Source organism: Leiobunum rupestre, chromosome 8 (assembly GCF_980474605.1).
Source record: "Leiobunum rupestre chromosome 8, qqLeiRupe1.1.hap1, whole genome shotgun sequence".
Lineage (NCBI taxonomy): Eukaryota > Metazoa > Arthropoda > Arachnida > Opiliones > Sclerosomatidae > Leiobunum > Leiobunum rupestre.
In genome coordinates this window covers 7590043-7611119 of record NC_143391.1, presented here as the reverse complement: position 1 = coordinate 7611119, position 21077 = coordinate 7590043, and the positions used below count along the sequence as shown (strand labels likewise).

Genomic DNA, 21077 nt, shown 5'->3' with positions numbered 1-21077 from the left:
TTCCATTATATTAAGCTCTCCGCTATCGTTTTCGTCATTTCTCGGCCCTACCTGTGGAATATAAAAAGGACTCGAACGTTTTCCGGGGTAAAATTGTTTATGGGCCACCCCCGGATTTTCCTTTTCTCCGTCACTTCACTCGAGAGCCACTAGACTTAATTTAGTTTCCTACTGGACAGCACTCCTTAAATTACGTTATCTCCGTTTTCTTGTTCGACTTACTTAACTAAATGCTCTATACTGCTGAGGTGCTGATACTGAACGGTTGAATTTTTCTTAAGATCCATTTTTGCTCGCTAAAAACCCCCGGAACGCAAGGGTTCCTTGGCATAAAGCTATTCAACTTCGAATACATAAATGAAATAATAACATTGAAACATACTTCATTAAAAATCATTTCATTTAAGGTACTCTGGAAGAATCAGTGATCGAGTCAGGAGGCGAGTTTTTAGTGACTATATAAGATATGGAACGATACGTGTATTTAAGTCATCAAAGGCATTTTTCTTAGGATGGCATGGCTGCCCAGATCACCGAAAGACTTGTATTGAAGAAAAAAAAAGACTGATCTGGGGTGTTCAGGACCCTATTAGGAAAGAGCGGCTAGTGACCAAACATTTTAGACTCGCGTGTCTTTCTCCCCTACTCCGTAAAGGACTGGAATTTCCTTCCGGAGTACCTAAAGTACATTCCCAGCCGTGCTCAGTTCCGGAAGGCCCTTGCTAAGTACTTAGACCTGTCGATTAGTTCTTTGTTTCTTTGTTTCTAAGTAGCCCAACAAAAGGTCGAAGACCCATCACGTCGAGACTAAAGCCTGGAATCAGGCCTGCAGTTCAAGGTAGGTAGTAAGTGCTTTCCTGAAGCACTTGGGCTTCAATCGAACTAAAGAAACCTCATAATTTCACATTTTCCTGAACACTTGCTTTGCTAATCTTCATTTGTAAATTTCAATTTAATTTTAAATATTAAACTATAAAAAGAATTGGGAATGGGGATTGTCCTCGAACATTCTCATTTGGATTTTGAGTCGCAGATGGAGACTCTGGCGCCATCTACCTTCGAAAGTTCGAATAGTCCGTAAACTTTCAATTTTCAAAATGGAAGTTCGATGTGTTATGTTAACCGTCGGGACTTGAAAAACGAATTTATTTTCCTTTTCCATATTTAAATTATCTTTAAATTACAATCTCGCGTAACTTATTTATTATTAATTTTCGAAATTAATGTTAATTTATTATATGTACAATGGAAGAACCTGTAGTTACTGAAGTTCCAAGTTCCCTGAAAAGACTCGTTAGAATGGTCATGCGGGGTTTTTATTCCATTGAGCATGTTATATTGATAGACATGCTTATTCGTAATCCCTGTATGAAAGAAGACGATTTAGTGGAGTTGTTACAGTTTGAGAGAAAACAGCTTCGTGCTGTAATCGCGCAACTAAAAAATGATCGATTTGTTAAAGTTAGACTAAGAATGGAAACTGGACTTGATGGCAAAGCCACCAGGCAAAACTACTACTATATAAACTATAAAGTAAATTTAAAAAAACTCTCACAACATTTAATTATTTTTAATACAATACTTTTTCAGGTTTTTGTTAATGTTGTGAAGTACAAACTTGATCACATGCGGCGTAAAATTGAAATGGAAGAAAGAGATCTTACTAGCAGAGCTTCGTTTAAGTGCGAAGCTTGTGAAAAAACTTTCACAGATTTAGAAGCTGGACAACTTTTTGATATGACTACAGGCGAATTTAAGTGTAGTTATTGTTCTTCTATTGTAGAAGAAGATACAAGCGCTTTACCTCGAACTGATTCTAGACTTTTACTAGCCAAATTCAATGAACAAATTGAACCTTTGTATATACTTCTTCGTGAAGTTGAAGATATTAGATTAGCTCCCGAGATCCTAGAACCAGAGCCAACAGATGTGTCTCAACTCAAAAGGTGGCATTTTAATAGTTTTGTTGTTAGTTTAAACACCTTGACAACAGTCACCTTGCGGAAACATAAAATGAGTTTTGCAAAAGTTTTAATTATCTCTGTTTTAAAGGGATGCTGATGTTCATGACAAAAACAAAAATAATGCTAACAAAAATGCAATGGACAATGCACAATGGAGTGGAAATGCTACAAGGAATCGTGGTTTTAATATTGGCAATGAGCAAGCCATAACTATTAATTTATCTGATTCAGCCAATGCTCAAGATCAAGCAACCATTGAACGAAAAGAAAGACCAGTTTGGATGACAGAAAGCACCGTAAACAGCAGTGAACAGGTAAAACAATATATGAAAGGTGTTGCTCTTGATTTTTATTATGTATATTTTAGTCTTATTCAGATTTTACTGGCCGATCTGATTCAATCGACCCTCTCATTAAAGCTGCCCAGTCAGCCGCTCAGCCCCATAACATACATTCTCATCTTATGCAACAGACTTCCAATTCTACTCCTTTGTCAACGCCTGCCATTTCCAAATTCCAAGCTAATCGACAAATTGATATCATGGAAGTTCTTTTAGCTCATGAAAACAAGGAGAGTTCTACCACTGAACTGGTCATTCCTGGGGCTTCCGGTGTTGATATCAATATCAACATCAACAGTAATATCCTGACAAAATTAAACGAAGAGCCAGGTAAATTTAGATATAGATATTTGAGTATATTTGGGAGATTGGAGCACATACATTTGCACAAAAATTTTAGGGATGCACCGATATGGGTACAACCGATTTTTTGGCTATTAGTGACCCATAATATCGGCTGATATTAACGAAGTTATCAATTATAACAGTAGTGTCTATGATAAAATCATCCTAAAAGACTGTTCAGTGCACTGTCATACCATTTTATTCAAATTTTTTATGAAAAAACATTTTCTGAATACTTTTTATTTTACTTGATACACATAACAAATCGAACATCGTTGTTTTTTTTTATTTGTTTATACTCTTAATGCCCTGTCTAATAAAAAGTTATGATCTAGCTTCTGAAGTCTCGTGTACATGGTGCCCAATCAAATCAAATAAAATAAAAGTTTTTCCGGAAAATAATTATCTAATATCGGTATCGGCCAATATTAATATATCTGCCATGCATCCCTAAAAAATTTAAAGATGTACTTGTGTGTAAAAACATAGTAGAGAACACTATTGGAAGTCCTCAAATATCCCACAAATTCTAATAAGAGGAAATTAGAATTACACTATGGTTAAGATTTAATTTTGTTCAAAATCAGATGAAAATGTTGAGGAAATGGAAGAAGAAAGTGATGATGATGATAATATGCTTTATGTAATTATTGGTGATGAACGGGTGCCACTGCAGGCAGTTACATCTGAACACATAGAGAAAATGACACAAACTGAGAAAGATGCTTACATTAAACTTAGTCAAGAAATGTATGCCAATATGTACGAATAGGTGAGAAAAATTTAAATGAGATTTATTTTGGTCTTTTTTGTTCTCTACAAAAAAAAATCTATTTTTTAATAAAAAAATTTCTTTTACTCTTCAATTGGAGTGAGAACAAAAACATTTGGTTAAAAATTATTTTCAGGTATACGCAGATGTATACCAAGTTATGTTGGTTTACTCTCTCGAATTTCCGCTTTATGTTTTGGGGGCCTGAATTCTTTCTTTATTTTTTTACTCTTTTTACCACCAGTTTGAAATTCCTTCCAACTATGAACTCTGTTCTCTCTGCTTTCCTGATTAATGGAAATTTATTTTGTACTCCAATCTTATTGGTTAAGATTGTGTAAAACTTGTTTGTACTTCGTAATTTTTGTTCCACTCTTGTTCAACTTTTTTCATTTCTTCTTCTTCAATTTCTTTCTCTCGTTTACGTTTCCTTTAATATTAATCGTAATTAAATAAAACTCAACATATTTCTAGATAAGATTGATTGAGGTAGCACCTTTCATCCAATTCTCTTCCTTCCATTTGCCTCTTCTTTCTTTCCATATCAGCGAATAATTTCATGGTTAACACATAGACTGCATGCCTGTACTGTTAAAACAATGTTTTAATAAATAAGGTAATCAACGGTCAATCTTCACTAATCTACTTTCTCTGGGTCATCTTCTTCCACTCTGGTATCTTTACCAGCCTTTTTAAGTTTCCTTTTCTTTTCTTCTATCTGAGAATGAAAATCAAAATGTATCTATGATCGCGTAATGATACTCGATTTAAATTCCAATATTGGCAAGCTAGATTTGTAAGCTACACGGGCTTATTGAAGCTTGAGTTCATCTTTAGCGGAAAATGTAGCTATGTATTCGGTTCTTTACTTACATGGTTGGAGGAAGCAAAACAAACTCCTTCTCACATTGCTCAGACAGATATCTGTGAAAAATTTGACAGAATCGGGTTTCGCTAACAAAAATAAGCCTACAACAGTAGATTTTTGTTCAATGCTGCCACATTCTTAACTAGTCCTCTGAGCTGGGCCAAATCATATTCTTTAAGCTTTCATTTAGTTAAATGCTCTGCATTGTTTACCATTTGAGTAGTTCTTCCCTTTGCCTCTTCTATCACATCGAGAGCTTTGGCTCTAAGGGCCTCATCTTCCAATATTTTATAAGACTTATTGATAACTATAAGAGAGGCATTATTAAATCTACCATTGTTGTAAAACCATTAATGTTATATTATACTATCAAATGCTTGTTGAGCTCGTTCTCTATTATCAGGATTTTTATCAGGGTGAACCAAAAAGGATAGCTGAAACAAAAGCACATTTAATAAGTTTTAGTTTGATGGGTAAACAGAAGCTTGCATTTGTACCCTTCTATATTGTTTTTTTATATCCTCCATTTTAGCTTCTGGATCAACATGTAATACCTAAATTACAAAATTTGGTTTACAAGTGTCAATACATTTTTTACACAGTCAATCACCTCAAATGGATTTAAATTAAAATATGTAGACCCTGGTCTCAAGAGACGGTCAATTTGCTGCTTAGGAGTAAGTACAGAGTCTCTCTTTTCAATATCTTTAACCTGAAAAATCCTTGATGAAATATTTGCAATCCTAGTTAAAACCTCGTTTAAAACATTTTGAAAAATACCTCTGCGTAAAAATCTTGAAATAGTAACTCCGGTGGAGCTTCTAACTGGAGGCTGGCATAACCACTACTTCCAGCCATTTGTTTACGATTTACAAAACTCTGGTTTAAAAAATTACCAAGCTCTGGGTAATTTAAATATTACGCCGGCTGCACATTCACTAAGCCTAGGTAATTTTTAAATAAAGAGGCAGAAAATGAAACGCATAACTTAATTAACTGTTGAATACTGTTTTATCTTGTCTTCTATTTGAGACTACCACAAAAATATTATCCTTTCTAATTTGATAGTACGCTAAATAACTCATGTCAAATTAAAAATATTTAAAACACTCTTTTAATTTTTCCCCCGAAATGCGGCGTCCATCTTTTTTCCATGGCCCAATTTATGAAAAACGGAAAAAATTTATGAAAAACCGCAACAAAAAGTAGTTCTTAAATATATTTCGAGCTTGTTTAAATTTAATCGAGGTTTATTAAAAGTATAGTTTATTAAGAATTATTCAACGCCATTCGGTATTTTATAATTATAAAATAGTCCCCGAAAAACAGTTCATTTTGAAATGTAAGGAGACTACCCGTGCTTTGACTTTTTCATCCCCTTTCATTCGAAAAAGGGTTAACGGAAATTTTTACCCCCGTTGTAACGGGAAACAGTTTCACCCGCGCTTCCGCGTCGCGGCTTAACTCTTTCGTTTTTCGGTGTTTTTCCTGTCTTGTGAGACGAATCACCCCTTTTTTGGGGGGGAAGCGTTCTTCTTTGCACAGTCCACCAGGCATTTATCCTCCTTGCGCCCTTAGCCCGCCTCTTCTACGCGTACCTTCGAAAGTAACGACATTTGTATCTGCTTTTTTGATACTTAACTGTTAACGTTTATTTGAATTGGCTGAAGTTTTCAAAAATACATCGTTTTATAGGTAAATTTGTTTTGTGAAATTTTAAAGTTTTATCGTTGAAAATACTAGAAAGTTTTAGCTAGAAATATTTTTCGATGTTAGAAATTTTAAACGTAAATTTCAACATGGCTAGGCCTAAGTATTAAGCCTTTTCACCTCGTGGGCTCGTGGAAGCGCAGAAATGATAAATTCTAGTTTTTAAGCCTTGGCCCACATTTTTAAGGTTTCCAAAGTCTTCAAGCCTTAAGTTTCAAGGTAACTTCTTACCCTTATAGTTAATATTTTCTTCTTTTCAAAATATTATACGTTTTTATTAATTTATCTTTGAAATGGTAGAGTAGGAATAGTAAATGGAGCTTTTTAGTTAAAAATATCCTAGCATCATGGGTAGATAAATATAAAGCTCAGCTTAATTTGAGCAATGGTTATTAGCTTGAAAAATTGTTTCTTCTTTAGTTCTTTTTGCTTGCTATTTTTTATCGTAATGCAATGTTTGATCATGGATCATAATAGTAATCAGATCGTGGATAAATTGTTTTTTGAATGGAACTATTTCTTTTTTTAAGCCTTCACATTGAGAAAGCACATGGTCTCTTGAAACTCTCTTTTCCTTTGCAATTTATAACTAAAATGGGTTGAAAATTGAAAGTTATTAGGGCCTAGCAAAATTCTTATTAAGAAATGTCTTTTTAGAAAATGTAAATTATCCGTCAGCATGTATTAAGGTTGCAGACCAGCTCCAGATATTCTCATTCAATAGTTTAACTGGCGTTTCTAACTGCATATATTAAAATGAAAAAAAGCTATGTCATATTCTTACTAATTTAGATTATGATACAATTTTTTTCAACACTCCTGTAAATTTGATTGGATTTGGACTTAATTTGTACTTTGCGGTTTGCAGATAAAATTTTATATTTATAATGGCCACCGGTAATGGTGAGATACATAATGATCAAGAAATGACTGAAGAGAAAAAAGAAGACGTTGAGCCAATGGACCAGACTGAAGTTTCCCATTCTGAAGATTATGATAAGTTGATAGAATATGGTCTTAATGATAAAGTAGCCAGTCAGTTAGATGAAATATTCCAAACAGGTATTTTTCTCTCAGAGCCTTGTTTGAAAAAGTCTCATAACTTTAAATGAATTTTTGTTCTAGGAAAGCTTTTATACGCTGATTTAGACGAACGAGCTTTAGATGCCCTTAAAGAATTTCCAGCAGATGGTGCTCTTGCTGTGTTGAAGCAGTTCCTTGAAAGCAGTCTCGAGCATGTGTCGAACAAAAGTGCATATCTATGTGGTGTTATGAAGACATATAGGCAGAAAAGTAAACTTCCTAGTGCCACGTCTCAAACTGCCAAGGGACCTGATGAGGAGAAAATCAAAGTAATATAGAATAAACCTGAAAATATGAGCTTTTAATGATGTACATTATGGTTTTGGCAGGCTATTTTAGACCGTACGGGCTATACATTAGATGTAACCACAGGGCAAAGAAAATATGGAGGACCTCCACCCAATTGGCAAGGAAACCAACCTTCATCTGGTTGCGAGGTTAGATCTCTTGCATTCTTGCGCAGTCAAGCTCCAGCTATACCATCACCATGGAATAGCTGGCGTTCCCTATGCTGCGGAAAGAAATGTCAAAGGCGCTATATTACTCTGTTTTATTATAGTTGTAATACGATCCTTTGCAACATTTTAATAATAATGAAAAGCTTTTATTTGGAAGCGGTCCGGTTAAATTAAAATTAGGCTGACTATTAAAAGACGCGATGACAATTTAAAACTGGAAAAAATACCGGATTTTTAGAACAGTTCATAAAATATACAAATTATTTTCTTTTAAATTTGTATCTTAGTAACTCACCCGTTGTTTTTTAATCAACAGGTATTTGTTGGGAAGATCCCGAAAGACTTATTTGAAGATGAGCTTATACCTTTGTTTGAAAATTGTGGCAAAATCTGGGATCTCCGTTTAATGATGGATCCATTGACTGGTCAAAATAGAGGCTATGCATTTATTACCTTTTGTAACAAAGATGGGGCTCACAATGCTGTTAAACAGGTTAGATTTTTGTTCATTTACTCTCGTAATGGATGGATCTGTAAGTAGCTGGGTTATTATTACCTTTTTTTTCTGAGGCTTTAACAAAAATCCCATCTTCAATTCGGTATATTTGGGACTTTGTAAGCTTCAGAAATATGTTGTTCACTAAGAGGCCATACTTTGTGGAACTTGTTTTAGTGCATAGATTTTATGTGAGGTATTAGCCTAAACAACTGAAATTACAGAAAAACATGCTTATTTTTGCTTTAATAGTTAGATTAGGTAAATTTGTTTATATTGATAAAAAGTGTATGTGGCTGTGTTTAATTTGGTGATTAATTGTTGTGTATTTATGAAAAGTTCTCATCGTTTTTGTTTATAAATTTTTTTGTTTGTGATTGTAAATATTTGATGTTATAAGGTCAATATGATGTTACAGCCTGCAATTACATCTGTGGGTCTCCTCTTTTGCTCCCTCACTCGACTTGAGCAAAATTCCGAGTCGCCTATTTCTTCAGAAAGATTCTCGCTACTTTAGGTCTTAACTCTGTTCAATCTTAAATTTTTGCGCTTATAAACACCACTTCCTCTTTATTTTTTTAAACGCTATTTTTCAATTTTTAATTGAGGTCTCCTGCTTTATTTCTTTTCCCCCCTTTTTTTTTTTCAAGTCTCAACTTTTTTTCACTTGTAAGAGTAGAAATTTCTTTTTTGGCAAGCTTGTTTTGGTATTTTTTACTTTCAGCTGGATAATTATGAGGTCAGACAGGGAAAGAACCTGAAAGTCAATATTTCTGTTCCAAACCTACGACTTTTTGTGGGTAACATACCAAAGAGCAAGAGCAAAGAGGAGATCTTTGAAGAATACGGTAAATTAACAGGTATGACACGGGGTTTCGCGATGCTGAAAGAAACGTGCGAGCGTTAGCCAAGTTAGCTGCGCTAGTATAAATACTCACCAGGTGTGGCCTCATAAACTAGGGAGACGACCTCATCAAAGGAATGTAGTAGTTACTCTACTATGAGTTTCTGACCCCGTTATTGCGCAACCAGGAAATCAAAGCCATAGTTACCAAATGTATCAAAATTATATCAATTCCTTTGGAAGGGGTCTCCTGTTTTTGGAAAAAAGCTCCTCAGATCCTCGTCCCCTGAAATTCGCTGAAGGGTTTTTCGATTGGCAAATTGCAGTACTATATGTATTTCCAGCTGGATAATTACGAAATTAGAAAAGGAAAATTCATTGGTGTGACGATTTCTATTAACAACCATCGGTTATTTGTGGGAAATATTCCAAAGAACCGAGGGAAAGACGAGTTATATGAGGAATTTACCAAACACGCACGTAAGTTTAAATTGTTGATTGGCTAACCTTGTTTGTCGATGCCTGTGGACCTTGGGAGATTCAAGTACTAAAAGCGTATTGACGCCGTTCCCCGTAAGTCAAAATTGGTGACAAAATTGCTATTGAACCTATTCCCCGATTTTAAACACTGGACCCGTGTTTCCTCTTAGTTGGTGAAACATTTTACCTATATATTTACTTATCCTTGGGTAATTGGTCGTGTTTCCTAGGTGGAGGCCTCATTTTTTAAGTAGTGTGAATTTTTGAAAATAATTTTCTTTTGCATTTCTTTCCCACTCTACTTTAGCGGGCTTGACTGATGTCATAATTTATAGCTCTCCTGATGATAAGAAAAAGAATAGAGGGTTTTGTTTTCTCGAATATGATTCGCACAAAGTTGCCTCATTAGCCAAAAGACGCCTAAGTACAGGCAGGATCAAAGTTTGGGGCTGCGATATCATTGTTGATTGGGCTGATCCTCAGGAAGAACCTGATGATGAAACGATGTCTAAGGTCAGTTTCTTTATGCCTACTCTGAAACGATAAAATGGCTTCTTGGTTCTAATTTTTTCTGATTTTCCAGGTCAAAGTACTCTATGCCAGAAATCTGGCAGCTGAAGTGACTGAAGAAAAGCTTAAAGAAACGTTTGAGGCCTATGGAAAAGTGGAACGTGTTAAAAAGATTAAAGACTATGCATTTATCCACTTCGAAGATCGTGACAATGCGGTGCAAGCCCTTGAAGAACTAAACTGTCGAGAGTTGTGCGGTGCCATCATGCAAATCTCCTTAGCCAAGCCACCTTCTGACAAAAAGAAAAAGGAAGAAGTACTAAGAAACAGAGAAAGAAGAATGATGCAAATGATGCAGCAAAGAGCCATGTAAGACTCCCTTTATTTTACTTATATTTTAATAGATGTCACAGTCCAGCTCCTAATTAGCTGATGCATAGTTAATTTGGCGTTTCATACTGTGTATAGTAAAACTAGTTTTCTAGATTATTTTGTATGAGACTTGTGTCTTATGCTTAGCTAGAAACTAACAATGCTACAAAAGCTAAGGAATTTTTTTTATGCTGTTTTTCTTTACTTGTTTTACTGACATTCAAAGTTTATTACCCTTAATTACTAAAAAGTAATTTACTTGGAAAAATTATGAAAAATAACAGCTACTGACATTTTTTTCTGTGTTCAAATTGTGGTAACCCGGTAGGAAAATTTTCCTCTCCTTGATTGAATGTAAAAAGTTGATAGCGGTGGGGGAATGAATATAAAATGGGACAAAACTATTTTAGTTGGGCTTTCTTTAGCATTGGTTGCTTATGATGAATGATAATTTTATTTTTAAAGGATGATGGGAATGCCACCCCCCCCTCGTGGCACCAGCGGAGGCGGTGGAGGCAGTGGTGTGCCTGGAACTAGTAATCGAGGTGGTGGAAGGATGCCACCTCCACCTATGAGAAATTATGGTAAGGTCGTTGGGAGTTTTTTAAGAAGCGCTTGTTCAACTTTTTGGTACATAGTTGTATTTTCTTTCCGCGTTATTGAAGATAGGATTTAGTTTCCTTATTTTTCCGCATATAACAATTTTCTGTTTTTTTCCCGGCATGTAAGTTTCTATCGTTCTTAAGACCATTTTTCCTCTCTTCTACCAAAGTTGGAGCTCTATGACCATTCTTTTTTAACACAGTATTAATTTGAAAAATTTCGTTTATTTTAAAGCCAAATTTGTATACAAAAAAGAGAATTTTAGTGCATTTGGTTGGATATATGCATAAAAAAATTAAAATTTGTTAGGAAAATTTTAAACCAAGAGCAAATGCTTACGACTTTGCTCTGTTATCAGATTATGACTTCGACTACTACGGGTACGGGGACTATCGGGGAGGTTACGCAGACCCCTACTATGATGATTTTTATGGCCGTTACGATGACTATTATGACTACAACTATGGAGCAGCATCAAGAGCTCGTTCTCGAGGAGGAACAGAGAGGGTGGGTTAAATTATCCGTGGCTTTAAAATTTTTCGGAAAAAAACTCTCTCTGCTCAAAATATATGAAACACATGTTATCATATCCGACGATTCCCCTCTATACTTTAAAGTGTGAGAGTTATAAGGGAAAAAATGGCCGCCGGGAAAAAAATTAGGAAAACTTGTTATATATTTGCTTTGCTTTTTATTATTGGCTGTTATTTAAGCTCGGATATGATAATTTGTGGCTTAAGGGCAAAATTTTATCTAAAAAATGGATATTCATCTAGATGGATTGAAAGATACTAATATTTTTAAACTTAAATTGGAATATTCTACCCTAATGCTACCACCAAGAATTCCACATAAATGAATGTTCATTTTTTCATGTACTCCCATTAATTCCTCATCTACCTTTTAACATTATTGGGTTTAAAATACAAGTAGTATGGCAATTTATAGGCCATTTGGTCAATGGTTTGAATTACCAAAAGCTTTGGGAACGAAATAATTGAAAAATTGGCAGTTTGTAGTTTGCATGCCAATGCTACATTTTGTTTAAAAAAAAGTTTAATATTTCCAAACTAAAAAGGAAAACCATAATGTATTAGGACTATTTTCCTCAGTAATGTTAAAGAATAAGGCTTGCTATCTTTAATTCCTTTCGCTTATTTTTCTTTGCAAATTCCTCTGCAGGAGTAGTTACTTAGTCTATGGTAGTCTTTTTGAATCTAGGCCAACTGGAAGAGACAGATGACTTAACTCTGATTGTTTTTAAAGGGTCGTGGTGGACGTGGTACAATGTCCCGTGGCAGAGGCGTTGGCCAGCCTACCCGTGGCAGGGGGCCAGTACCTCCCCCCCTCACTCGCGGCCGCGGCAATCGTGGGGGAACAATACGTGGAGTAGTGGGGGGAACTGGTCCGGCGCCAATCAGCAATCGTGGGGGCGCCCAACGGGGAAATCTAGCCGGTAAACGCAAGTTCGACGGAGGTCACCAGAATCAAGGGGACTCTAAACGCCGTTTTCAAAACAGTACATGGGGGAGCCAGCCAATTCCTCAGCAACCTCTTGACATGGCCAGTGGTTACAATACCTACTGTGGTCCATCGGGCAGCAGTGACGCGCAATGGTACCAGGACTCGTATGGGCCGCAATGGGGTTGATCCTTCCAGTTTAGTTAATTTTGTGTCTAATATTTTTTTAAAAACAAAGAAAAACCCGCAAAAAAGCGTATTGGTGCCTGTTTCACTTGCCCCAAATTGTGGACAATATGAATTGGTAAAGGAAAGAGTGAAGAAGCGAGTGTTGATATAAAGAGGGGGAAATTTCAAAGTTATTGACATTTCCCTGTGTTTTAGTTGTGTAAAGCGTTTTAGTAAAAAAAAATTAAAAATTCAAAGTGTTTTTAGTATATATTTAAAAAAAGATTTCTTTAACTGTTACATTCTCTCTTAGGGAGCAATATTCCTTCTATATTTAACTGGCTGTTTGCTAGGTTTATATATATAGCTAGTTGACAGATTTGGTTTTCATTTGTTGCTGTATAAACTAAAAAATTTTACTGGTCACCATTATTTTTAATCCTGAGAAATATGAAATATGGCTTAAAAGTTATTGTATTTACACTGATAATTAATTATTTGCATAAAAAAAGTTTGAATTAGTGTTATTATAAAAAAAAATGGGAATTCTTCCAAAAAGTTTGTTTTAACGCACTATTTTTTTCAAAGCAATTGTAAATGTTATTACTCATAGTGCTTTAAAAGCCATGCTACGTCATTTTGACATTATTTTAAGACTGTTTTGCCAGTTATATATTATATAAATATATATATACACAAAGTTTTGTTTTTGGCTGGTATTTGTAATTTCGTCAATTATACTTTAAATAATATTTGGGATTTGTTTCTCGTTTGAGGAATGCTTGATTACCCAATGTTTTGGTTTTTGAAAGCACGCAAACTGATGTTTATTTTTTAATATGTTAGTTTTAGGTTGCTGTCTAGTCTAATTTGGCAAAAGAAAAACGCGGTGTTTTTAACATTAACATCAATGTGATTTTGAACGGTGAATGTTTGGAAGTTGCAATGCGCTTCCTGAAAATTGGTTTTGGCTGGTTCCCCGCAACGTCTCCTAACTCTCGGTGACATCAATTGTAACTTACCTGTGATCCAAGGTGTAACCTGTCATTTGGTTGAATAAATGAATTGTTTTACAATGTTTTTCTATCAATTCAATTCAAATGGCTATCAGAGATAGTGTGTTAATTATAGCACTTTATAATATCTCGACTGCTAAATATTTTAATACCAGATATTTAAAATTTATTTATCAAACAAAACAATTCAATCTCTAGCGAAATACCATGTAAAACAGAAATAGCTTTGTCGCAATGCCCATCAGTTCTTTTGGCAAAGTAATGCTCATTTACCTCAGGTAAAAGAACCTATATACCAATAGGGAATCTATACGGATCAAAGCCGGTAAAAAAAGTTCATTTATCGTTGAAAGGTCAACGAAATGCCAAAGTTAAATCGATATTGAAATAGGAGCGTTCATTAATTACGTGAGGCGATTTTTCGACCCCCCCCCCTTTGGTGAGATGTCGTGAGATTTGGCTCGATCCCCTTCCTCCCACCCCCTAATATCAAGTGAGATTTTTCAAAATGCCTATTTTTATTGTTAATACGTTAATCTGTGTTTGATTGCGTTGGATTTATTTAAAAAATTCGGAAAACTATAAGTCTTAAAGTTTGTCCTTTTATTTATTTATTTATTTTTTTTTAAATAGAGCTAATACCCAAGGCACCACCTTCGACCACATAAGCAATGTTGCTTGTGCGTGATCAAGTAACAGGTGGCCGGGTTACAATGCGTAGGAGGGTCATGCCACGCGAGCCAACAGCTCCCTACACTAACTATTACCGTTAACCTCAGCAAGTTTTTATGTCCTGTTCCTAAAAACTCGAGAACGGTTAGCTCTAGAGCTTTGAAATTTTAACTCAATGTTCAGGGCCCGATTTCCAACTAAACGCGCCTAGTTCTAGTTCCAAATACATGACATGGTTATTAATCAATTAATTAAATATTATTTTGTGCCCGTTCCGACCTATAAACGTTTTTAACGGGTTAATTAGTGTGAAATTCGTAGTGTGAAAGAAAGGGACTTCGTAGAAGGGGAGGTTTAGTTGGGATTTTTAAGTAGTTCAGGACGTTTTGCTACGCGTGTTACGTTTTCGCTACAGCTTTTACCTTTCTTACGTACAAATCATATCTATTTCATTAAAACTTAGACCCCGGGCGAAGCCGGGTATTAAAGCTAGTTATTTATATTTAAGACTAGTATTCTAGATAGATCGTAGTCTAGAATCACAGTGAGAAAATCGAACAATAAAATACTTAAATTTTAAGTATTAAGGAACTACTAAAATTCGTAAAAGAATATTAATTCTAATTCAGTCCACGGGGACTCATGTGTGGTCTCAAGAGTGACTACTGGAACCGACGTGTCCTTGTGATTTTCAGTAAAATCAGCTGCTCCTTCAACCAAGGATCCTATATGTCCTTGGTCGCACTTTGCGCGCTGGTGCAGGTGGTGCTCTGTGGACCGCACGCCGGTGCTCTGCAGCCATATTTTAGTGGAGAAACATGTTTTAATTTAACCCAGTTTTATCGCAATTTTACTCTGTTTCTTGCGGAAAAAATTACGTGATATTTGCCGAAACCCCCCTCTCCTCCACGTGAGATTGTGTGAGATTCAGCTCGACCCCCTCCCTCCCCTATACTCCCCACGTAATTTATGGACGCTCCCAATACTGTGTAAAACCCGAAAGTTAATTTACTTCTGGTTAAAGAAGTGGAAATTCATCTACTTCTGGTAAAATATGTACAAAATTATTTTGCTTCTGTTTAACAATGTGCAAAATTCATTTACTTCTGGTAAAAGAAGTTCACAATTAATTTACTTCTGGTATAAGAAGTTAAAAATTCATTCTGGTAAAAGAAGTTCATAATTATTTTGCTTCTGGTAAAAGAAGTTAAAAATTCATCTACTTCTGGTAAAATATGTACAAAATTATTTTATTTCTGTTTAACAATGTGCATATTTCATTTACTTCTGGTAAAAGACGTTCATAATTCATTTACTTCTGGTAAAAGACGTTCATAATTCATTTACTTCTTGTCGTGAACAGCGAAATAAAAGACGCGAACTTTTCCGACATAAAAACCGGTAAACCTTTTTCCTCTTATTTCAAAACAGAACTGGCCGTTAATTTATTTTTACACGCGCAAAATAACACCTTTTTTAACAGCAACCAAAAACTCACTTTCACGCGCGCGTGCGCTATATAAACATTTGAAAACGAATATAGGTACATGTACTATACAAAATTACGATGTGTACAACCGAACATTCCGCCCGCCTTGAAATAACGAATTTCAAATGAGATAGTAAAAGTCCGAAAAGTTACATTTGCATACATAAATAACCCTTAGTAAACAGTTTGAATACAATTAAAATCAGTCTAGTGGTAACTGGCATAATTTAACTACGGGTCTTTTCAGTGATTTGTCAGAGGTTCTGACAGTTACGACGCGAACTTGATTGTCTTGTCCTGGATGAAGTTCAGTGATTCTTGCCATTCTCCACTTGGTTGGAGGTAAATCTTCATCCTTGAGCAAGACCAAGTCGCCGACTCGTAGATTCGGTTTTGGTGTAGTCCACTTTGGACGTTGTTGAAGGCGAGAGAGGAATTCATTTCGCCAACGGTTCCAAAAGTGCTGCAGTACTTGTTGGCCCAATTGCCAACGTGACAGGCGGTTGACGTTTTCAGAAGTGAGATCGGGTTCGGGTATTGCGGTGAGCGCATCTCCGATTAGGAAATGTCCAGGTGTCAACGCATTGAAGTCGTTTGGATCCGAGCTTAACGCCGTTAAAGGACGTGAATTTAAGCAAGCTTCGAATTGGCAAAGAAGCGTTTGCATTTCTTCAAAGTTTAGAACCATGGTGCCAAGAACTCGTTTCAGATGATACTTGACGGACTTCACCCCGGCTTCCCAGAGGCCTCCAAAATGTGGCGCTGCAGGCGGGTTGAAGTGCCAATTAATTCCTTCGTCTGCGAGCCATCGTGATACTTGATCGTTGTTGTTTGTAGAGACTATGAATTTGATGAATGTTTTCATCTCTCGATCGGCTCCTGTAAAGTTGGTTCCACAGTCGCTGTGAATGTCGACGCATTTTCCTCGTCGAGCAACAAAGCGTTTCAATGCTGCCAGAAATGCTTCGGTGGTCATGTCACTGACAAGTTCAAGATGAATTGATCTTGTGGTAAAGCAAGCGAAGACGGCAATGTATCCCTTAAACCTGAAGTGACTTCGTCCCTTCATTAGTTTAAGGGTAAATGGTCCTGCGTAGTCGACTCCACACTTCAAAAATGGCCGAGCAGGATTTACTCTCGCTGGTGGTAAATCGCCCATAAGTTGCTTTACAGTGACTGCCTGCTGTCGTACACATGAAACACATCTTCTGATATGGAAACGTATGGCATCACGAAGACCGACGATCCAATAACGTTTCTGTAAGACAGAAGTTAGTAGTTGAGCACCTCCGTGAAAATGTTTCTCGTGCTCGTGTTGTATTAGAAGTTCTGTTAATTTGCTCTGTCTCGGTAACAGTGCCGGATGCCTTTGTTCGTATGGTAAGTTGGAGTGGCAAAGTCTGCCACCAACTCTAAGAATCCCATCTTGATCGATGTACGGACGCATCGAAAGGATTTTACTTTTCCGTGGTAATTCCTTGTTTTGTTTAAGGCAAGCTATCTCTTCGTTAAAACTGTTGCTTTGGACGACCCGAATCCAATGGGATAGCGCCTTTTCGTTCTCTTCCTTCGATAAAGGTCCAGTAATCCTCAATTCTGTCGCATTTCGCGAATTGAAGACAAAACGTAGAATGTAGGTGGTGATATGAATGAGTTTTTTAAGCGCTGAAAATTTGGAAAGGAGCGTGAAATCCATTTGATGATGTGTTACTAAAGAAATAGTTCGTCTTTCCTCGGATAAACATTCATTTGGCTCTGAGAGTTCATGTAGTTCTTGCGTTGTTGCGGCGAAAATAAGGCACTGCGGTCCATGCCACCAGAGACCATGATTTCCCAGTTCGCTAGCGGATATTCCTCGAGAAGCGCAATCTGCAGGGTTGCTGTCTCCTGAAATGTGATGCCATTGCGCTCTCGGTAGTTTCTCGTGGATTTCTGACACTCGATTGGCTACGAACGTTTTCCAACGTTGCGGTGGAGCTTTCAACCAAGCTAGGACGATTGTTGAGTCCGACCAGCAATGAACATCAGCTATATCCAATCTCAATGACTCCCTGATCAGTTGAATCAGAGAAGCCAAAAGTAATGCACCAGATAATTCCAGTCTCGGAAGTGTGATTTGTTTGAGCGGAGCGACTCTTGTTTTCGCAGCGATCAGTTGTATTTTGATTTGTCCGTTGTTATTCACCGTCTTCAGGTATACGGCAGCTGCGTACGCTTTCTCTGATGCGTCACAAAATCCATGCAGGCTAATGTCTGTAGCATTAGCTTGCGAAATGTGCCGTTGAACCGTAATGTTTTCAATTTCTGGTAAATCGGTTCGAAACGACCTCCATTTAGCTTGAAGTGGTTGGGGAAGTTGCTCATCCCAATTCAATTTTAGCTGCCACATTTCCTGTAACATCAGTTTCGCTCGAACGGTTACTGGTGCCAACAGTCCCAGAGGATCGAATATCCTTGCTGTATCCGAAAGAATCGTACGTTTAGTGATTGAACTTCTTGACGCTGGAGAAGTAACCATAAACGAGAAATTATCAGCCGAAGGAGTCCAATATAGGCCGAGAGTCTTGACTGATTCGTCGTTCTCGATGCATAGTGGCTTTTGTAAATCCTTCATGTTAGCTGGTAGTGTATCCAATAATGCAGCTTCATTCGACGCCCATTTCCTTATTTCAAATCCTGCTTGAGATGTAGCTTGAATGATTTCTGACTGAAGTCTTAAAACGTTCTCAATCGTTTTGTCGCCTGTCATTAGATCGTCCATGTAGAAGTCATTTTGTAAAGCCGAAGATGCCAACGGAAGTGTCTCTTTCACGTCATGGCCGAGTTGCTTCAAGACTTTAGTTGCTAGGTATGGCGCTGATGCGGTTCCATATGTAACCGTTAGCAAACGGTATTCGAGCAAGGGTTCGTGTGAGTTGTTTCGCCAAACAATTCTTTGAAGATCGGAGTCGTCTGGATGTACTCTAATTTGACGAAACATTTTGGCAAGGTCTGCTTTCATTACAATGCGATGTTGACGAAAGCGAATAAGGAGGTTGACCAAATCATCTTGAAGTTTTGGCCCCACTAGCAGATGATCGTTTAGGGAAACTCCAGTTGTAGATTTGGCAGAGGCGTCGAACACCACACGAACTCTCGTGGTGGTACTGTCTTCTTTGAATACCGCATGATGAGGCACGTAGTAAGATGGATTGGTTTCGATTTTTATTTCATTCGAGGGAATGAGTTCCATATGTCCAAGGGCAATGTATTCCCCCATGAACTTGCGGTACTCCTCATAGAGATTCGGGTTAACACGTAGACGTCGTTCTAAGTGAGAGAATCGATGGATTGCCATTTGTTTAGAATCTCCAAGTTTTGGTGCATCGTTTATCTTTGGTAATCGTACAGTGAATCTTCCTGTAGAGTCACGTGTATGTGATTCTTCAAAGTTCTTTTCACATTGAATTTCTGTTGGAGATAGTATTCTTCGAGGCTGGATGTCTTCTAGCTCCCAAAGATGTTTCAAATCTGCTTCCAATGTACAATGGTGGACCTTTATTTTCGAACTTCTTCCGGCCATCAGCAATGGACCGGAAACTGCCCATCCGAAAAGAGTATTAAAGGCACCTGGAAGACCTTCTTTCCCCTTGCAAATGCCATCTTGTAAGAGCTCTAGATACACGTCAGCACCTAGTAAAATATCCACTTGTCCAGGGCTATGAAAAGTTGGATCAGCAAGTGTTAAGCCTTTCAAGTGTAGACAATTTCCAGGATCGAACGGACTGTTAGGTAAATAATCCGTGACCTTTTTCAGGACGATTGCCTCGATGATGACCTCCGACGTGTTAATGATATTTGACTGAATATTCACCATGACACTGCCTTGAGAGGTGTTCATTCCGGTTGCTCCAATTCCGTCAACTGAGACGTTGAAACGTGTTCGCTTCAATCTTAGTTTCCTCGTGAATTGTTCCGTGATGAAACTGGCTTGAGAACCCGAGTCCAGAAGCGCTCGGGCTGGATAAAGTTGCTCGTCAAGTCCCTTGACTTGGACCATTGCGGTTGCCAAGATAACTTGGGTTGATCCAATTATTTCACGAGATGGGCATGAAACTACACCGGAGGTTGCCTTCGTCTTCGTTAATTCCTTCTCTTGATGTAGAAGTGTGTTATGTCGTGCGTTGCATTTCCTACAATGACCAGATTTGCAGTCATTGCTTTGATGACCGGTTCGTAAGCAATTGAAACACATGGCACTCCTCTTGACCATGTTCCAACGCTCGTCCGAAGATGCATTCAGAAAATTGGTACATTTGTATACCGAGTGTGTTTCGTTGCAAAAGTGACACGTCTCGCTCAGAGCACCATGATGAGCCTTTGTACTCGGTCTCTGATGTAATGGAGGCTTCGACTTGATTGCAGTAGTTGTAGGCGGAGCTGCTGCTAAGGCTCTGGCCCGTTGTTCAAGAAATGTAACGAGATCCTCGAAAGTTGGTCTTTCGGTCCCCCTCAGGGAAAGTTCCCATTGTCGGCGAGATTCTGAATCCAGTTTTTCCTTTACAAGATGAAGTAGTATGGAGTCCCAATGTCGTACTGGTTCTTTGAGAACCTTGAGCGCCCTTATGCATTCGGCGGTGGTATCGATAAGCGTTCGTAAAGCGGATGAAGATTCTTGGATGACGTTAGTTTGACTGAAGAGACGTTTTACGTGTGCATCGATGATTTCCCGGGTATTGTTGAACCGATTGTTTAAGATATCCCAAGCTTCCAGATAATTAGCGTCAGTTACCGGAATAGATTGAACTAGGAGCGCTGCTTCGTTTCGTAATGATGACTTCAAATACTGAAACTTCTGAGCTCCGGTGAGCGATTCGTTGTTGTGTACGGTGGCCGTGAAGAGATCATGAAATGGAAGCCAATCGACGTAACCACCGCTGAATGATGGAAGTTCCAGCTTAGGTAAACGTACATCACTAGCTGGTCTGACTTGTCTGACTGGAATGTTTGCTGCTCTTTCATTTGATTCAGTGACGAGTCGAGTGACTAGAGGGTTGTATTCATCTTCGTGATCCGCGAAGTCGTCGTCGTCGGGATCGATATTTGCAACTACGGCATCGTGAACCTCATCCAAGTCTTTCGATAGTTTTTCCACCTTGTCTACATACAGCTTCAAGGCGACGTCAGATAGATTCGTTGCTGTTTGACCCACCGCATTTTCAATCCTGGTGATCTGTCCCTTGATAGCTGCTCTTCTTCTCACCAGAACATCCATGATGACTTATGTTGATTCGTTTACGATCGGGATATGATCGATGGTTTAAACGGTTTCCAACGGAGAATCCACGCTAATTTTCACTGTCTCTCACGGAAAGATAGCCGATTCGATGATTAGTTGAGGAACATAATCAAGTTGACGAATGTATCCGGCTCGACGGACCAAAAA

General features: G+C 37.6%; 3 protein-coding genes across 7 annotated transcripts; 2 read left to right on the top strand and 1 right to left on the bottom strand.

The window, feature by feature from the left end:
• The first annotated feature begins 1135 nt into the window (after positions 1-1135).
• On the top strand, positions 1136-3502 carry TfIIEalpha (transcription factor IIEalpha). Its single transcript, XM_090156043.1, has 5 exons — positions 1136-1533; positions 1591-1946; positions 2053-2278; positions 2332-2635; positions 3238-3502. Exons 1-5 carry the CDS (start codon positions 1246-1248, stop codon positions 3420-3422), a joined length of 1359 nt encoding a protein of 452 aa, XP_090012169.1. The 5' UTR covers positions 1136-1245; the 3' UTR covers positions 3423-3502.
• LOC149932273 (dnaJ homolog subfamily C member 8) lies at positions 3424-5688 on the bottom strand. Of its 2 annotated transcripts, XM_090156045.1 has the most exons (10): positions 5401-5688; positions 5071-5234; positions 4901-5002; positions 4788-4844; positions 4658-4724; positions 4503-4597; positions 4069-4140; positions 3919-4010; positions 3777-3852; positions 3424-3709 (listed from the first exon to the last, which is right to left on the bottom strand). In XM_090156045.1, exons 2-10 carry the CDS (start codon positions 5146-5148, stop codon positions 3581-3583), a joined length of 768 nt encoding a protein of 255 aa, XP_090012171.1. In that variant the 5' UTR covers positions 5149-5234; positions 5401-5688; the 3' UTR covers positions 3424-3580. The 2 variants fall into 2 exon arrangements, with proteins under 2 accessions (XP_090012171.1, XP_090012170.1); XM_090156044.1 differs by having other exon boundaries at positions 5071-5688.
• Positions 5689-5733: 45 nt separating this feature from the next.
• Positions 5734-13551, top strand: Syp (synaptotagmin binding cytoplasmic RNA interacting protein). Of its 4 annotated transcripts, none has more exons than XM_090156040.1 (11): positions 5734-5985; positions 6869-7062; positions 7126-7352; positions 7413-7520; positions 7858-8034; positions 9226-9361; positions 9669-9874; positions 9945-10240; positions 10709-10827; positions 11205-11353; positions 12113-13551. In XM_090156040.1, the coding sequence occupies exons 2-11, from the start codon at positions 6888-6890 to the stop codon at positions 12494-12496; spliced, it is 1977 nt and encodes a 658-aa protein (XP_090012166.1). In that variant the 5' UTR covers positions 5734-5985; positions 6869-6887; the 3' UTR covers positions 12497-13551. The 4 variants fall into 4 exon arrangements, with proteins under 4 accessions (XP_090012166.1, XP_090012165.1, XP_090012168.1 ...); XM_090156039.1 differs by lacking the exon at positions 9226-9361 and adding an exon at positions 8762-8897; XM_090156041.1 differs by lacking the exons at positions 5734-5985; positions 9226-9361 and adding exons at positions 6004-6219; positions 8762-8897.
• Positions 13552-21077: the final 7526 nt, after the last annotated feature.